General features: G+C 36.6%; 1 protein-coding gene across 2 annotated transcripts in view; it reads right to left on the bottom strand.

Annotated features, from left to right (window-relative positions):
* LOC105826996 (ADAMTS-like protein 1) overlaps window positions 1-19,299 on the bottom strand; it is a 198,865-nt gene that overhangs the window by 8,806 nt on the left and 170,760 nt on the right. The window contains exons 8-10 of one of the 2 annotated variants that reach the window (XM_012665018.1): window positions 16,991-17,102; window positions 13,315-13,453; window positions 15-65 (exon numbers count right to left, since the gene is read on the bottom strand). In XM_012665018.1, the coding sequence (XP_012520472.1) occupies window positions 15-65; window positions 13,315-13,453; window positions 16,991-17,102 (302 nt within the window). The remainder of the gene's footprint in view (window positions 1-14; window positions 66-13,314; window positions 13,454-16,990; window positions 17,103-19,299) is intronic. The other variant, XM_012665019.1, reaches the window with a different exon arrangement.

The following is a 19,299-nucleotide window of genomic DNA, read 5'->3' as shown; positions in this document are numbered from 1 at the left end:
ATTGATTTACGTACCGAGGAAGGGGATGGTAGAGGTCATAAGGCATGATCTGCTTGTATCCGTCACTGTTAGGAACAATAATGCCAACCCTCTGAGTAGAAGGTACACACAATAAAATAAACACTAAATGATTACATTATACAATTTTTTATACAAATGCAAAATAACAATAATAAATCATCTCCGAAAAACAACACTAAAACAGTTCAATATCTCAATGCTAACATATGCTTTAGGATGGGGCAAGTTCTTTGAAAGGGCACCATTTACTATAATTAGTTCTCTGATCCAAGCAGGAAATACCACTGGAAAGGGTGGTGGCAAGAAAACTTGGCACCTCATCATTAACTATGACACGATAAGCTTGTAAATGTTCTTTAATCCCCAAATTATACATCCTATGAGGTCATTATTATTATCATCATTATTAATGTTACTTCCAGATGCTTACCAAGCAATTGCAGTTACTGTCTTACTTCTGATGAAAGAGAGAGCTGTCTATGCACCTCAGAACTGACGATACTATGTAACTGCATTAGCAAATAGGTTTCTTTTCTTGGCAGATCTAATACCTGGGAAACGGTCCTTAGGTATTTTATAAGAAGAGGGGGGAACTACTAAACATAATGGGCAACTATTAGCAAAAGCAAATTCCCTACCAAAATAAAGATAGGCAGTTAAAGTGAGATAATAAATATGAAGGATTTTTTGCAGTCTATAAAATACTGTATAGTGTTGACTACTATTATGGTGGTGGTTGTGATTATCATGGCTGTGGTTAGTATAGCTAGTGCCCTGGGAAACCTGTGAGGTTTAGAGACAGGGTAGAGGCTAAAGGATCCACAAAACATGACATTATGGGCTGTGTGGAAGTTCCTGGAGGCTGTTAGGACTCTACTAACCCACTGTAACCTGCTTCACTGATTTCACTCAAAGCCCCCAACAGGTAAGACTGGGTCTTTGCTGAGTTCTGGTCCCCTGGCTTGCGGAGGAGTTATGATTCATGGGTTTTGGATAAAAGGGTTAGTGCAACAGAGCCTCCATCAAGAGTGGGAGATGGAGAGACTAAATGCACAGATGCAAAGCATGGTAGGGCATAAGCAGAAGATGCTTATTTTACAACTGACGAATGATAGAAAGCCCCTCTTTTGAATACTGAAGGAACCCATGTATTCTACCTGTATCCCTGGGTTGGATGGATGGGTAAATATTTACATATCTGTGTAGTTTCTACATGTTCAATATAAATGTTTACATTTTCTATTTAAATAAATAAACTAAGACTTTTGCTTTGACCCCATTCTCTGATATAGGATGGTATGGTATTTTTAAAAACACAGCTAGTAAACCTAGGTGTTCGTGTACAAAGAGTGAGTCTGATGTATTGTGGATCAGAGGATTAAAAACGGCACTGACTGGAGACCAGGAAAGGTAAGAAGGAAAGAGGATGAAGGGCCTGTGTATTTTCCAAAGAAATTACTGAAAGCTAAGGGGATATAAGAGAGAAGCTAAATTTGTTTGAAAGAAAGTGGGAAACAAAGCAATGAAGATAGATATCTATCCCCAGGAAGCGAAATCACTGGAGTACCAATTTATTTATTTTACGTGACTAACCTTTCTGTATTTATTTGTATGGCTGAATTTTTGCACTCATTTGTGTGATGAACTTTTCATGGTGTGTGTCTGTGTGTGTGTGTATGTGTGTTACCCTTAAGTAACAACATTCAAGAAACTGGATGTTGCCTTTTGGGCATGCTCAAAATCCCATAGTTCTTTAACACATGAATGAAATGAATATTACTTAACTTTTCTCCCTGTTTTTTGAGTTAAAACTCCTATTCTTCTCTACCTTCTTCTGACAGACAAAAAAATTAGACAAAAGCTGAATCCTGCCTTTTATTAGAATCATATGCTCTCCTTCCAATAATTCGTACATCTAATAATTAAGGGAATTTTCTTTCTAAGAGGACTACATTTTAAAGAATGGCAATCTTCCAAAGTCCTTCTATTTAATAATAGCTTTGGACATACACTGTTATCTAATAGCAGTCAATTAAGGAATAAATCAAATGGACTTTGAAGTTATTTTTTACCTGACACTAGTATCTTTCTACATGCCTACATCAATCTTGGAGTGCAGAAATGCATACCATTGCCTTCTCTCCTGAAAAAATTTATGGCTGTAATTTGTCATTTTCAATATTAAAATGAACTGTTGCAGATCTCTGTCAATTGATTTATCAGCTGATGATATTTAAAATGGAGACTAACACTGAAGGAGACAAGTAGATGTGAAGAAAAGGAATAAAAGGGGGAGTGTATAGAATTCAAGATGTTGTGCTTTGCTTTGGACTGATTTAGAAATTATGTTTTTGTTTGAACAAGGAGCTTTAAACCTGGATTCAGCAAAACTATAGCTATATTTGTCTTTCTGTGGCATGGGTCATGGTGAAGCCTCATAAAATGACTCCGTGGCACCTGTGAAAACAGAAAGATATCAAAACAATGGTGCTCTGTCCAGCCCTGCTGATGCATATTCGTGAGCATGGGCTCGGCTCTCCCTCTCGGGTTCATGCCATGGCCCTGGCTCTCACTACGCTGTCGCAGAGGGGAAGGCAATCTTGCTTAAACTTAACTTCTGATTGTTTACCTTTAAGACACTTTGTTTTTACATGTACATCATAAAGAATGATGAAAAAAGATGTAACTTAAGTCGTTCTTCCCATGTTTAGGTCTCAATTTGGGAGTGTATGTATGTATGCATGAACGCAGATATGTGCCTGAGGATGGGGGGAGTGGTGAAGGCGGCAAAAATGATTTTTAAAAATGATCATGCAGGGAAGGTATAAGAAACAGTTGGTTTGGGGGCAAAGCTACTCATTCTCCATTGCCTTGACTATCCTGACCACTCATGCTCTTCGTCAGGGGTCGTGGTGCTGACAAGAGAAGGTGAGCATGAGAAAGTGACCATTCTAGCGTAATGTGGCATCAGTAGGAAAGACAGCCTACCTCGTTTTCTCAAAATACACACCTCACTGAACTGTCCAATGACAATTCAGGAGAATGCTTTGTTACGATAGGTTCATATAATGAAATATTATGCAGCACATTAATATAAATCTTTTTCAACCATTTTTAATGACGTGGAAAAATGCTCATATATGTCAACTGAAAAAAATCAAATACAAAATAGAATGTACAATATGCTCTATAATACTAAGAAAATACATTGATGATATGTATATATATCATCTGTGCAATCATTTTCATAAAGTATGTATATGTGTCCATATGTGACATGTGTATACACACATGTGTATGCATGCACATACATGTATACACACATATAGAAAACATTTAACAACAGTGGTTAGTTACTGGTTTTGAATTATGGGTAATTTTTGCTTTCTTTTTTCTGTTTTTCTGTTTTCCAAGCTTTCTATAATGTATTACCTTTTACAATCACAGCAATTAGAATATTCAAGTGTGACAAAATTCAAATCTGAGAAAGCATAAGACAGAAACATTGGTAACTATGATATAAATGCATGAAATGAGGCCATCACCTCAAATTCCATGTGTCACTTCAACATTATTGAGATTTTGTGCAAAAATGATCTAAGATACTACTTTAGAACAATATCCCCAATTATAAAAAAACAAGCCAAAATCAGGCTCACACTACTCAGTTGTGGAATTTACATATTGTGATAAATCTCTATGAGAAAAATCCCAGTGTAATTAACTCCATGAGAACCTAATTTACAGAGGTTCTTTTTATGATGAAAATGAACCATAAGGAGATCCTTTCATGGTTTCAACGGTCTCTCTCAGTGAATCTCTCATGACCTCTTGCCTCCTCCAGAGCTGTGATCTTCACTTCTGACTTCCTCATACCTGGATGTGCTCTGGGATTTTCCAGCTCCGTGTGTCCCAGACAATTCATTATCTGCCTCTGAAAACTGCTTCTTCTTCTGCGATCACTATTACTTTTAGGTCACTACTGTTCTCCAATCTACCCTACATAATTTGGGATATCTTTGCCACTCAGTTCTTCCGGTTGTCATGTCAACAACAGCAACGTTTGCCAAATACATCTCCTCCCGACACAAGTTTGGGCACTTCTGCACCGGTCTCATAACAGACTTTCTGCCTACAGGTGTTGATTTCTCCAATCCAGTGTACTCAGAGCTGTCACAGCAACTGATATTTCACTTCCCAACTCAAAAGATTTAAGTGGCTCCATAATTCCCAGTGAAATTTCTTAGACAAATTCTACCTCTTCTAAAGTCTTGCCTTATTTTCTCTCTTAACATTTACCCAGAAATTCTCTCTTTTCCAAGCATCAGTAACACTAACTCCTCTCATTGCTTTTAACTATACATAGTCAGCTCTCCATATCTGTGGGTTCTGCATCTGTGGATTCAACCAACTGTGACTCAAAAATATTTGAAGAAAGAAAAATAGATAGTTGTTTTATACTCAATATGTACAGACTTTTTCTTCTGATTATTCCCTAAACACTATAACAACTTTTATATAGCATTTACATTGTATAAAGTGTTATAAGTAACCTAGAGATGATATAAAGTATATATGAGGATGTGCATAGGTTATATGGAAGTACTACACCATTTTACATAAGAGACTTGAGCATCTTTGTATTTTGGTATCCATGGGGGGGTCCTGGAACCAATCCGCCATGGATACTGAGGGATAATTATACTAACTTCTAACTATTGCACAAGTTTTTCTTTAGTTTGACACCATGGGGCAGCATCCACATTGGTTCGTCATTGCATCCCTGCACATAGGCGATTCATAAGGCACATAAGACGATGAGTGAAGTCATGTCATTGACATATGGATGCAAAGGCAAGAAATACAACTACCATCCAGAATTAAGGCAAACAAACAAAAAAGCAAAAACAAGGTTACAAAACAGTTACAGGAGGAGGGAAAGAAACTCCCAAATTGCCACGTGCTGGGCCAATGTTTAATCCCACTCCTTGCCTTTTGCTAGCCCTGCCATCTTGGAGAGAGGGTGGTCTGTTGAGGAGAGCGCTTTGGTAGGTTAAGAAGGCTTTCCAGGCAAGCAGGGGTGACTGGTTGATGTGAGGCAGAGAAAGGACAGGCTAATGACAACTGTGATGCTAGCCTGCTTGGCTTAGTTTTGTATCTTTTTACTGGGCATTTCCCAGTGAAAAGTTATAGTTATAGTTATAGTTTCATAGTTAATTATGAAAGCTTTAAAAAATCTTCTCTTCTCTATGTCACGTGTCTGTCGGATATCATGCTGCTTCGCAACTGTATAGCTCAAATTGCCCTTGATAGAGCTGGGGCCAAGACTCTGGTTGATTTATCTTTGCCTTTGTCACGGCACCAAGCACAGAATCTTGCACAGGATAAGGCTAGGTACTAAATTAAAATAAAAATAAGAGGGAGAATGAAATTGTATGTGGTACGAGGAGTTCTGGTACAGAGGATGGTGCTCCATCGTCTTTGCTCCTCTCTGCTACTTTCTTCCTATATATCCTTGAGTACCTACATCTGGACTTCTGCTTTGGTCTTCTGTAAAATCTAAGTGTTGGATGAGACCAGAAGTTTTAAGATGAAGTAAGAGTGGGTGTCTGGAAACCCAGGACATCGTACTCTATCTTACCTGCCCCTTCCTAGAGGCTGCCAAGGGCAGGACTCAGAGCTCAGTGGGCCACAGCTGGAAACCACTGAAGAGAGATGATTATACCAAAATCTCTCCTCCTCTAAGACTTGGTAACTTCCTAACACACATGGGGTTCCCTAACATTTACAGAGGCAAGTTGGGATCTAGCAAATGATAAAATAGTCTGTAAATAGATCCCAATTTTTTAAAACCATGGTAACTGGTAAGCAACATTCATTGACCTAGGCTATACTAGAACCAGACCGAAAGGAGCCTGCTTCCTTGTCCACAGCTAAAAACAGTTTTTTAGACACAAATTCCTTTCTTGCTATCAACTAACTATTGGAGAGTTTTAATATTTTGGGTCAAATCATCAAAAACTTCCTCACATCCTCTCATCTACAGTTCTGGGGTTAAACATTATTGATATTAGTGAATGCAATTTCTGAATTGCTTTTAAATAAGTGGGACTAATATTTCCATGGGCTTTGTTTGCCTGTTTCTGTACTAAGTGATTTGGTCATGATTTGATCTGAGCAAACATCAGTGTTTATGCTTATATGAAAGAGTCTTGCTTGCCTAACTTGGGTATGTGGTCAATTCAAATACTCAGACCCTGCATTGATATGGTTGGCAGTTCTATGCTGTCTGTGGGGGTCTATGCTGGGTTTCTAAAGATCTCACAGGTTACTAAAGGCATTATACAAAACAGGGTGACTATGGGATATGATGGGATGGATGTTGCACCAGGGATCAGGTTACCTGGGTAGGAGATGCTCTGGGACTGGGAGTACTTAGATCCACATCCCAGCTTGCTTTGGTCAAGTGACTCTAACTTGGGGCAGTCATTTGACCACTCTGAGTTTCATTTTTTTTCATCTGTAAAATATAGACGATAATCTCTGGGTTGCCAACCTCCTAGGGATTGTAAAACTGAAGTAAGATAATGTGATGTGAAAGCACCTTATAAATTTCAAATAGAAGTGACATGGGGCAAGTCATTTTGCTGGTTCTGGTCTCAATTTTATAATGACAGCTGATGTTTGTTGAGTGCTTGGCATCTTGCTAAGAGCTTTATGTGTGTTGTCTCATCTAATCCTCACAGTTATCCTCTGATGGAAATATTATATTCATTTTACAGATGGCAAAACTCAGGCATGGAGAAGTTAAGAAGTTACTTAATAAAGTCACACGGTTACAAACTGATAGAGTAAGGTTAAAAACGAGGATGATGACAGTACCTATTCTAATAACTCAGGCTAATTAAGAGAATTACACAAATAATTACACTTTAAAAAACTTTAAAATGTAAGATCAGAAGTGATATTACTGTTAGTGAAGAGCTAGCTTGGTAGGAGAATTGAATTGCTCTAGTAGCTGAGTTACAGCTGATTATCTGATTGCCTGGTGATGTATCTGTAAACTCGGGAAGGGTGTGATCATGGAATCTAAAAAGCACCAGAACCCTGCTTCATTTATCTCATTATAAATAATACACGAAAGTGGAAATGAGATTTTTATGGTGTTTTTTTCTTATTGCTTACTCATTAGCTGCCCAAAACAGTATCTTTAAATTAGATTGATCAAAAGGAAGCAAGTTGTTACTTTCATAAATCGTTTATCCTCTGTAATAAAACTAAAAGACCTCCATGATTAAGAAAACATTTCATTATAACCTTAATTGCTAAATAAGTCAACCATTTTCTAGTTTATTTGAGACATACCTGGCATAAATCCCAAGTGAATTAAATGGCAATGCCTCACAGCTGGTTAAGCGGAGGTTCTCAGATGCTTGTGAACTAAGGTTTCAGGAGTTGCTAATTATCTTAATTTCTCACGATCATTATATTTTAAAAATGTGATAAATGTGATTTACTTTCAAGATGATATTTTTCTAGGAATTACGTCTCCTGTTGTTAAAACAACAAATAGAGAACTACCTTTCTAGTCCCATATAGAATTCTAGAGTTCCAACTTTTCCTTTCAAATGGACGAGAAAGCTGATTTCTGGAGAGTTTAGGAGTTTGTCCGAGGTAACATCAACATCATCATAACCATGATCTTAGTCATCCTAGCTGCAGCAACCAACATTTATTGAGTGCTTATCATGAGTCAGGCACTCTGCTAAGCTCTTTAAATGCCTTACGCCATTTATTCCTCATGACAACTTTATGAGGTAAGTACCGTTATTATCCTCAATTCACAGGATGAAAAAAACTGAGGCTTAGTGAGCGTAAGTAATTTGCCAAAGGCCACTGAACTAGTAAGTGGCAGAGCCAGGATCTCAAGCCAGGCCGTTTCACACCACAGCTCCCACTCCTGACCGTCAGGCTAGATTGCCATTGACTCCCTGGTCACCACGTTAGCATGAGAATCCAGCTTGTTTACACGCCTCTCCCCATGCAGAGGATTTCTTTACAGTTGTATTAGGATTCAATTCTGAGACTTCTTTTTTCACAATTTGGTCCCTTGCCAGGGATAATTTATGCAAGTTACTGTCAAACTAAATGGAGCTGGACCAAAAAAAAAAAAAGTCCACTTGAACTCACTAAGAACTGCTGCTTGGGGCATACAAGTTTGGGCATTTGTTTAGGACTGTTGCTCTGAATTCCTCGAGGGAAGGGGGAATCTGGATGCAGTTTCGGCTAGAAAGAGATTTGTTTGATAATGATTGTGGCCATGATAGTGTGATGAGTGAGACCTTTTTTCACTTGTCCACCCCTTGCCAATTTAAGCCCCCTCATTACTGCCTTGGAGAGAAAACTAGAGGTTCATGCCAAAAAAAAAGTGAAAAGGCGGTTCTCTGGTTATCTCACGAACAGTGTTTTGCACAATTTCCCCCAGACAGCCTTAACAGTCTTACCGTTTCACAGGCTAGACAGGTAAGGCAAATGTTGCATATTTTACATCTAAAGCTGTTCTAAAAATACAAGGTGCTTATTAGCTGAATTAAAATTATGCCTTTTTAGTTGTTGCTGAACTGTAAGTGTGCAGTTTGAGGCTTTCTGGTTGCATGATGGGTTTGACCCTCCACCCAAGAGATAAAAATGGCATAAACCATTGCACAAATTCCAAAAAAAAATCTCCCCTGGTGTAAGACAGAAGCTATGACCATAGCATGGTTGGCACATGAGAAACTTTTACATTTGATCCCAAATGTCCTTGTCACATGGGAAAGGGCCCAGAATATAGCGTTAAATGTATGAAGCAGCAAACAAGTTAAACACGCAGTGGCTCCCTGCCACACAGGAGAGGCATGTCTTTGGACTTCTGGGAATGCCCAAGTTGGAACTACCACCAGAATGTATAATATGCTATGTATAGAGCACACGATGGGCTTAGTGATGTCATAGCTGTGCGCTGCCAATGAAAAACATTATTAATTTTAGCTAAAAGTCATTAAATCTTTATACTTTACTTTCTCTTCACTTCCCTTACAAGCATTGAGTTTTGGCTCCCTTTTTGAGACGACTTTTGGCTAGGAAACAAAGTATTTTATCACTTCAGAAAAATGACTGCAGAAATGACATGAGCAGAGAACAACAAACCCTCTTGGGAAGAAATTGCTGGGCAGCCAGCTAGGCTCAACTGTTGGTCTCATAGTACAAGTGACTTAAATTCCTGCCTCAGCAAAATGTCAAATTACTGTGTGCCATGGAGATCCAGGCTTGCTTTTAGAAGAATGGAAACCAAGAATGCTAAATCATTTAATTCCAAGCGTCTACTGTGTAGGGTATGATTTCAACTATGTTATGAACTATAGACAAGACAGGAAAGAAATACAGCAAAAGCATTAACAGTGGTTATTGGTGGGTATTAGTGATTATTAGTGAATTTTATTATTTCCATTATAGCCTTTTAATTTATCCACATTTCTAAGTTGGCATTTAGAATCAGAAAAAAGCCATAAAAACATAAAAATTTTGAAAAGAATAGGCTAGATGTCAGCAATCTCTTTAACCTCAAGAATCTAGTGATCTGCCTCTACGGAAGACAGTGGATGTCACTGATGAGTGTGAAAAAGGAAAACAATGAGAGGAAAAAAAGGAGGAGGAACAAAAAAAAGAGATGGAAAGCAAAGAAAGAAAATGGTAGAAACAAAAGGAAGAGAGAACGAGAATCAAAAAAAATGGACAAATAGGAAGGAGTGACATATTCCTGAGACCCCTCCATGCCGCCGGTTTCCTGTGCCTATTTCATGTCTCTGTTGATGTAAGACAACTGCTAGAAGTTGTTCATGTAATTAGGAAGCTGTTGTAAACTTCCTAAAACTAAAATAATGACTGATATTTATAATCTTGATAATTGAAGTTGGAAGGGGCCACAGACACAATTACAAGCAGTGATGTAGAAACAGTCTGGTCACTGAAAGGCTTTATATTGTGTGGAAGACCAAAATATATACACCTGACACTGATATTTATAATTTTAGTTGCTTAGTTCAAATGTATAACTTTTACTTATTATAAAGCAATATAATGAGAACAGGGAAGCTATTTTGGTAAACACAAAAAGTGGACATGAGGGAATATGGCTACCAGTGGTCACACCCAGTTTATTTCTGCTTCGTTTGGTTTTAGATGTGTAGTGATGAGAAAATTCTTACTATCGCAGAGAAGTAGTTGCCAACGGAAACCATTTTTACAGCTCCCCTTGCGATCTTAGGATAGGTATTTTTTTCAATTAAACAGATATAATTGAAGAATTTAATGATGAGGGCAAAAAATATTTACTTTGGTAGTACTGCATTTTTACCATTGTTACAACAGTTTTTATGATTTAACTTACTTCAAATCAGTTTGACTCAGTTAAAAGTCATTGTTTAACATGTTTTGAATATTTTTTGTAAGTTATTTAAAAACACCTTAAACTGCATAAAACAAAATTTAATAAAGCAACTCTGGAACAAGTTCTGTGGGCACAGTTTAAAAACCACTAATTTAATGCAACAAACAATCCTCTCACCCCCTCTTTGTGGGTGAGAAAACTGAGGCCCTGAAGGGTAAAGTAATAAACCTAAGGTTACAGACTTAATTACTTGGGGCCATTTTTGTTGTCAGTATACTTACCAATCCTGAAAGGGAATAAACTTGGCTGTCTAAATGGCATTTTGCTGTTAAATACCATAATAGGCCAAAAATCCTAGTGTGATTTAAGACAAATGGGTAAACATCTCAATGGCTAGATGTAATAAAAATTTGTTTTTAAATTCAAGAATATGTAACTTTGTACTAAGAACATCTATGATTTCCTTTTTGGGAGTTTCTAGTTTTGGACATAAAATTTTAATGTCATTGCTCACTCTCAATTTTACTATTAGACCATTAAATCTGTAGTTAGAAAATCGTTTCTGGAGGGTTTGATTCTGCTGTGACTGATAGGAGAACACAGCTATTTTGTAGAAACTTTTCTATCTACTTTTTTGCAGACTCTCACATCTCATTTTCTCTTAAAATTCAGAAAGGTTGCTTTGATCCCAGGTATACAAAAGAGTTCAGTGAATTTCATGGCAATTCCTGAAGTCTGTTAACCTTAGCGAAGTATAACTACATTTTCTAAAGCAGCTTTCCTTCAAATTTCTGCTACCGGTAAGTCTTAATTTTTACAGCTTTGTCTAATCATTTCTTCAATAAAAAGCAGCTTCCTGACATTTGTCTCTAACTTCTTTTTTCTTTTTTCTTTTCTCACTTTTCTTTCTTTCTTTCTTTTTCAAATAGCCACCTGTCCCAACATTTATTCATGTGCTGTCTTAGATGTTTTAGAATAACATAGGACATAGAAAAGGCATAAATTGCACAAGCAGACTTCTCTCAGTGTAGAATGGCCTTTTGCTTTGGATAATAAGAAATAGGTCAAAAATGTTACCCCAACAGAGAAAGTAGGTAAAAATCAGAGGCCAGAAAGAATGAGTAAATTTTTCTGATTATAAACATTTTCCTCAAATTGTTAACAAACGCTTTTATTTCATAACTGTCTTCCATGGCCATCACTTCATTTGAGGTTTTTCCTAGTGGGGAAAAGTTTTATGAAGATGTGGGAAAATCCTCCATTTTTCCTAGAAATACATGTACAAACTTTGATGGAAATATGTAAAAGACTTTCAAAGTATCTCTATGGCTGAGTTGACCTGTCTGAATTGGAATAACTATAGCTTTTTGCACACTGTCTGTTATAGGTATGCATAAAAATGTATAAGTAGAATAATTTTAAATAAAACTGAATTGCATGGGTTGTAATTATCTTGGCTAAAAATACATCAAACCTTTAATATTTCCAAAATAAAGAAATCCAAGCGAAAATTTAATACCTTATTCAGTTTTTATATCATATCTAATTTTTAATATAAAATTTTCTCATATAATATGAAGCTAATTAAATGTGACCTAAATTTTATGGTTATGAAATATCTATTCTTTTATTCCTTTAATGAAAACCTGTTATTCTGAGTTCTCTTTTATGAGGTAGATAATATGGTTTCTATGAGTTAATTAATAATAGCAATTTCACATCACATGTAGAATTTAGAATTCATAAACATAAGGTAGAAAGAGTGTAAGAACATAAACTTTAAAAAGTTAACAACAGAAAACAAAAACTAAAATTGCATTGTTTATAATCCCAAAGTATAATAATTTACATCAACATTGCCCATATAATATTTTAAGTATTCAAAGCTTTCTTTTTATGTATATATAATTAGCGAATTATGATTTTAAAAAATAACACTGAAGTGTTTCTCAGAAATCCAAGGAGTTTGGAAAAGAATTCTTTACCTTTTGGTGTTCATAATTACTTTTGTAGGGGAAGAATTTTCTTACATCCTCTCTATAAATTGAGGATGAGTAACCTAAGTTACTGAAAAGAATCACCAGGAAGTGCTGCAACTGCAAAAGCAAATGTTACACCCATGAAAAGGTTCCTGACCTGCACTTCCATGACTACTCATCATCTGAGGATACTTCATTTGTCAGGTGGATTCTCAATCCCGCAAATAATGTGAGGGCCAATTATGGTCTCCAAAAAGCAAGCCATCATGTACGAAAGTGTAAAGTGTCTGATTAAGCTCCTATTTAAAAAGACCTTTTAAAAATCCGACTACTGGATATAAGTCCTGCTTTCTCTTTAGCAGAGACTGAGTTTGTTCAAAGGCAGCAAAACTATTCTAATGCTGGTTTTGACCCTAATTAATCAGTGTGGACCACCTACAGGCTAGAATGCATCAGCTGTGGCCCCGAAATATGGTCTGCTCTGATCATGTCCCTGATCAGGGACAGAGGAAACGCGGAAAGAATCTGAGAACGTTGTGCCATCACACTGGTTAAGAATACTGAGTGGTTCATTGATCTGGGCTTGTTAAGGGCAGAAACAAGGAAACAGAATGAAAAGAAATCGGAAGAGAAAATGACTGTGAAGAGTACATCACTGGCTGCTTTTCAAAAGGAAAGCCCGTAGACCTGAGATGGCGTCACACAGCAGCTAGAGCAAGGAGCCTGGGTATTAATCACACATGATTAGGAATGGACACGGGACAGCAATGCTTATTTATGTTTCATTTCATTTTATTTTTAATTAAAATATTTCATTTTAATTTAAGAAGCGTATTTGGAACTTGATTTATGTTTATGACAAGTGAACTAGTAAATTTGACTGACCTGGCTGGACAAGGATCCAAGTTGCACTCCTGAAGCTTGGGTTTGGGTTTGATGTTCTCCGGGTAATAGTGACAGTACTGATCGGCAACCACGCGGTTGCTCCGGAGATCGTAACACTCAGCTGATGTCAGCTGGTAACCTGTAGTATCAAACCATCCAGGCAAGTTTAAACGCACATGCCAATATAATAATTCCTTCATGCTTTTTGGCCAGCTCACATTAATGGAAATTATTCCCCAATGCCCCAGTCATTTCCAGGAAAAAAGACGCATAATTGGAAGGCTCATTAATTTTTGCAGACCTCAAATACTGTGTTTTTCTCAAGTAATCCACTAAAGTTTTAATAATTAAATTATATTATAAGGCTTGAACTTCACAAGGGCATAGCTAGATTATAGGACTCTGTGGTAAGCACTATGCTTTTTATTTCTTTAGTGTAATCTAAAAATATAACACAGAATTCTGTATCCAAAAAAGACTATCAATCAGTATTTATTTACCAGCTGTCTTATGCAAAGACATGACATTGCCTCCTTAGAACATGGGGCACCAGGGAGAATAAACTCCCAAATAAATAAATAAAATAAATGCCAACCTCCCCCTTGGATGATGGGGGCCAATGGAAGATAGCCCAGGACCAGGTCCTGCCAAGCTGCCTGGAAATATTACTTTTGCCTGAATTCAATTTGAATGGGTTGAGCTGAGTAAATGACAATTGAGATCCCAACAGTAGCCACCATGAATGCTGTTTCCCTGCAGAATTAAAAAAAAAGAAAAAATGACCTCCCTACTTACTGTTCACCTTTTGCTTTATTTAAAATCTTTTCTCATTTCTTTTTAAATTAAGTCTCTAGCCAATATTTCTTAGCCTCCATCCATAAATTTCCACTGTTTACTTTAGAGAAGCCTCTTTAAAAAAAAAAAAGGCTTGCTGAGTAATATTTAATTCTATTCTATTCGTGTGTTTTCTTTCCTACCTGCCTTTTTTATTGTCCCGTGGGTTTCTGGTGGGATGGTGATCAAGACTTAGATTCTTCGGGTAGAAAATAAATGCACATTGAGAATTTAAAAAATAATGCTGTTTGTGTCATTCTTACCCTAACCAACCCCCTAAATATGTTATCCCTGGCAGGTGGTTGAGTGCTATTATTGCTAAATAGGAAGCAAGATTTACATTTTTAAGGGACTTGCAAAAGATTTCAGGAAATCAGAAGGAGGCTTATAAGCCAGATTTCCTGGCTTGAGGCTGTGTTCTCAGACCACCCACAAAAATTAATTGTTCATTAAAGACCTAAAAAGAGACCTTTTAAAATTCTACTGTAAAGATGAAAAGCATGGAAAGTAATAAAAGCAATGGGTGAGAACACATGTTCCATTTAATTTTTGAAAAAATCAAGTAGCAAAGTGATATTTTAGATAAGTAAATGTACCTTTATTTTTCAATTACATTGTGCTCTAAAGCAGCTAATTTTATGAAGAGCTAATCATTTTATAATTATCCATGTAATAATTTCTATATAAAGAAAAAATCTATCATGTATTAATAGTAAAATGTGGGCAAACAAGTAAATTGTAAATCTAAAATTAAATTTGTCAGCCTAAACCTGTTGCTTTGAACCTATTATAGAGTATATGAAATGAAAGGTTAGAACACAAATGAAGTAAATGACCAAAATGGTCAGATAATCATGTTTTCTAAAGTTTCACAAGGTATTTAGAGTAGCAATCTATTACACTTAGCAAAATGGCCAACCAGTTGAGTCTGGAACCAGAAACATAGAAGGGAACTTAGAGATTATTTCTTCAGGAAATTTCAATCTGGGCCATGAAGTGGGAAGAAGGCTGGTCTCAACATCCTTCACACCTTCACTCAGAGCAGTCTTCCTCCTATCTGGGCTTCCTAGTAAGATTTCCTTTGAAGAAAGTTTTGATACCTAGAAACACCTGAACACCACTGATAGGTCTAATTCTTCACTTAGATGTGAGGAAAATGAAGTCCAAAGGGGTTGGATATATATGAATCTCACATTAATTGCCTTATTATATAGTAAGTTATTGTCAAGGTTACTGAGATCATACTATAACAGCAGCTCTATGTGAAACTTACATAGTGTGCATGTAACTAAATTGCTATTTCTCACAAAGCATGGTTTTCATTTTTTAAACAGAAAAAAATTATTTCTTTAAATTTCTTTCTTTGAAACTGTTTCTTATGTTAGTCATTAATAGGTATATCAAAATAATATATTCCCATGAAACATCAAAGTAATTGACGATTTATTTTAAACAAAGCAATTTTCTGTTCAGGACAGACAGAGCAACTAGAAACATTCCATTGAAATGCTTAAAGTGTTGAATTAATAATTATTTAACAACCGTGCAAAAGCACTTAAAGGAATTTTCACTGACTACTTTTAAGCTAAAATCCAACACTGCTCTATAGAACAACGTTTTCAGTGGTTTGTTCACATTATGTAGATGGAGACAACATAGCTCAAGATGAATTACATCCTATAATCTGTTTTACAAAAATTAATGGGCAATCATTTGTCTCCACTTTGAAGAAATATCTTTTTATCTATTGTCAAATTAATCTAGTGATATCTATGTGGAGTAGCTATTTAAAGTCAGCTAATAAACCGGCTTCCCTGAAGCTTCAGCCAGAATTTACTTGATGTGTTAATTTTCAAAAGAATATACATACATTTTTACACTCATTAAATTAGAAAAACTTTAAAAAATGATAATCCACAAATACTGGCTCAGTTGGCAATGAATCTAAACTATTCACACACTACTTGTTATCCTTCTGGGAAGAATTTGGTAATATATGCCAAAGGCCACAAAAATTCTGAAATTCCTTGATCTAGTAACCTCATTCCTGAGTATTTATTCCAAGGAAATAATTTGAAAGGAGGAAAATACTTAGGCATTAAGTTATCCATTACATTACAATAGTAGAAAAGTTTAAATGAACTAAATGATCTGAGAAATGTCTAAATAAATTATTGGGAAATAATTCAAAACAATTATGTAATCGCTATAATTATGAAGAGCAGCAAATGTGGGGAAAGAAAACCTTTGCCAGTGACACAAATTACTGTCCACGTTACAGATGTGACGGAGCACAGACAGGAATTTATTCTGTGACTTTTCAGGAGAGATGCATTTTAATGAATAAAAAAAAGCAAATGGCATTCCTTTTAATGCATGGATGATGGGGTGGAGCTGAGAAATAACTGAGCCTAAGTCAACAGTGCAGAGATTTTTTTTTTTTTTGGTAATAAATTATTTTCTCTAGTTTAGTAAGTCTGACAAACACTCTTCATTTGATTCCCAAATAAATGTCCTTACTTCAGCCAGAAGAGTGGTTTATAATCAAATGAATGGAAGTATCTGCCTCAGGACCAAACTATTGCCAAATTAGGATATTTCTAGTCCTGGCCCTCCACAAAATTAAGGAAAGAAGTAAAGACTGTTTCCTTTAAAGGGACCCTACAGACAGAAAATGTTTATGGGGAATCTCTATTGAGGTATCTTCTTCAGGATTCGGCTCCATTCAGAAGAAAGGGTCTGATCACTCAATTTTCTCCATACCTAAGTTGCTCTGCTCCTACAACAGCCAAGTCCTTCCTTGCAGAAGCCAACCATTTCTAGACTAAGTGAACACCGTTACCTCCTCCACAGGTTGCTGAGCAAGGGAAGAAATCCGTCTCCCTCCATCGGTGGATGATAGGCTGATAGAAGATGAACTGGACTGTACTGTCAGTGGGCCCCGAATTACGGATCTGTGGGAGACAAGAGGAAAGTGGCACTAGTGTGACAGGGCCATGCTTTCTGGTCCCTCGCAGCTTTGGACCAGAAGGTATGGTAGCACTGATGGTCTTAGGCTGTGTGATGGACTGACTGCATCAGGGCAGAGGTGGCAAAGACAGTATCGCTTATCTCACCATTATACCAGCAAATGGTCCTTGTGTGGCCATCGCTATCCCCACCTTCTCAGTTCTGTTACCACAGAACGAGGGACAGCAATGTCTCAACTTGCGATTCCACTACCATCTATCTTATCCAAAGCCAGTATTCCCTTTCCCTCCTTTATTTCCAACCTCTCTGGTATAACGGATACAATTATGTGGATTTTTAAATGTAGGTTCAGAAATAAACAATTTGTTCTAAGAAAATTATAAATGCTATTAATACTGCAGAAAATGAAACCAATGTCTTTTGTTAAGAAAACAAACAAAAACAAAAAACAAAGAGTCCAAGAATTAAGTAGGTCTTTCCTCTCAGAAATATACATGGGTCTTTCTGTCAAATTAGTGACTTATATATTTTAATGTGTAAAGTTACCAATTGGAGCTTTCTAAAATGCAGATTCCTGGGACCGTGCCCAAAGAACTAGGCAATTCAAATGTAGATGGTCCAAGAACCAAACTTTGAAATACCAACTTACATTATGAAAGCAATTACTTTCAAATAAAACTAGTGCTTATGGAAATGACAACTCTCCCCTCCCCCCCTTTTTACAAGGGGAAATGTGAGACAATAATTCCTTAATGGTTCTTAAAAGAACAAGGCTGAGAAAACATACTCAAACTGAAAGAGAAGGAAAAATTACCTAACATGAACAGTTAATTTCATGAAGGTAGAATGTGTCATACAACACTTAGACAGCTGGGTAAGGCTTGGCCTACTCATTATATTAATATTAAAGAAGGTTCCAAGGACAATTGAGAGGATCACTTCTTACTCTAACTACATTACAACAATTAGAGAAGTATCAGTCCAACTGCATCACATGGACTAAGTCTTTGTTAAGTGTTTTTAAGTCTTACCATTATCCTAAGTTCCCTTTATCTAGGGTAAATTGTTGAATTTAGTCTTCAGATTATTTTAAAGATAGTCCTATTTCTCTGCTACTGAATTTAATGAGTGAATTAAACATTTAGGATGCAGGGGAAAATAAGAACACTGGAGAAACAGGGACAAGAAAAATTGATAGATTTTTGAGTTTAGATGAGTTTTTGGAGTTTAGATGAGAATATGGGAATGCTCCTCAGAGGGTCTGGGAGAGGTGGAGAGGAGAAAGAAGAAAGAGAGAAAACCCACAGAACATCTCATATTACCCTGGGATTCCGACCTATGGAGCATTTGGGCCTTTTCTAATTAGAATAAACAGTGATACAATTCCCTACTTTAAAACAAAAACAGCTGAAGCAACATAGTGCCTTTCACAAAAGAGGAGCATTGCCTATAGATTAATATCTCTCAGTCCTATGCGTCAGATACAAGGGTACCTAATTGCTTGCTCTGGGATGTAGTATTAATCACATTCTTTGGAAAGCTCTTTTTTTTTTTTTTAAGCTCACAAAAGCCTCTAACTCTCTTGGGATGTGTGCTTATCACACTGGAAAACTATTTGAATAGGGCTATCATTTGAACACAAGCTCACTGAAAAAATTTAAAAAACAGCATTCGTTTAGACCCAGAGAGATGGATATTTTTGCAGGGGTTCATTTTGGAATGCTAGAAACTGAACAGAGTCCTGGGAAAGTAAGGGAAAAAATTATAGGTTCTTATGGCCAAAGTGAGAAGGATATAACATCACAATACTTGGAGATTCCTTGTTCTAGAATATTCATACAGTGCCTGAGCTTGCCTTTTGATCTGGTTAAAAAGGCAGAAGGGTGGAGCAGGTCCTTTTGGCTAGCTCTCTAGAAGTTACCAATAAAAGCACCTCATGCCATAAGAGGAAGGAATGAATGAATAACTAAAAGGAGTTTTGGTGTTAAGAGGAAGGGTTAGAAAACACCATGTGGCAGCACAATTCACAATTGCAAAGATGTGGAAACGACCCAAGTGTCCATCAATACATGAGTGGATTAATAAACTGTGGTATATGTATACCATGGAGTACTATTCAGCTTTAAGAAACAATGGTGATATAGCACCTCTTATATACTCCTGGAAAGCGCTGGAACACAT

Source organism: Propithecus coquereli, unplaced genomic scaffold, assembly GCF_000956105.1.
Source record: "Propithecus coquereli isolate 6110/MARCELLA unplaced genomic scaffold, Pcoq_1.0 Scaffold95, whole genome shotgun sequence".
Lineage (NCBI taxonomy): Eukaryota > Metazoa > Chordata > Mammalia > Primates > Indriidae > Propithecus > Propithecus coquereli.
This window is presented reverse-complemented; position numbering and strand designations above follow the sequence as displayed.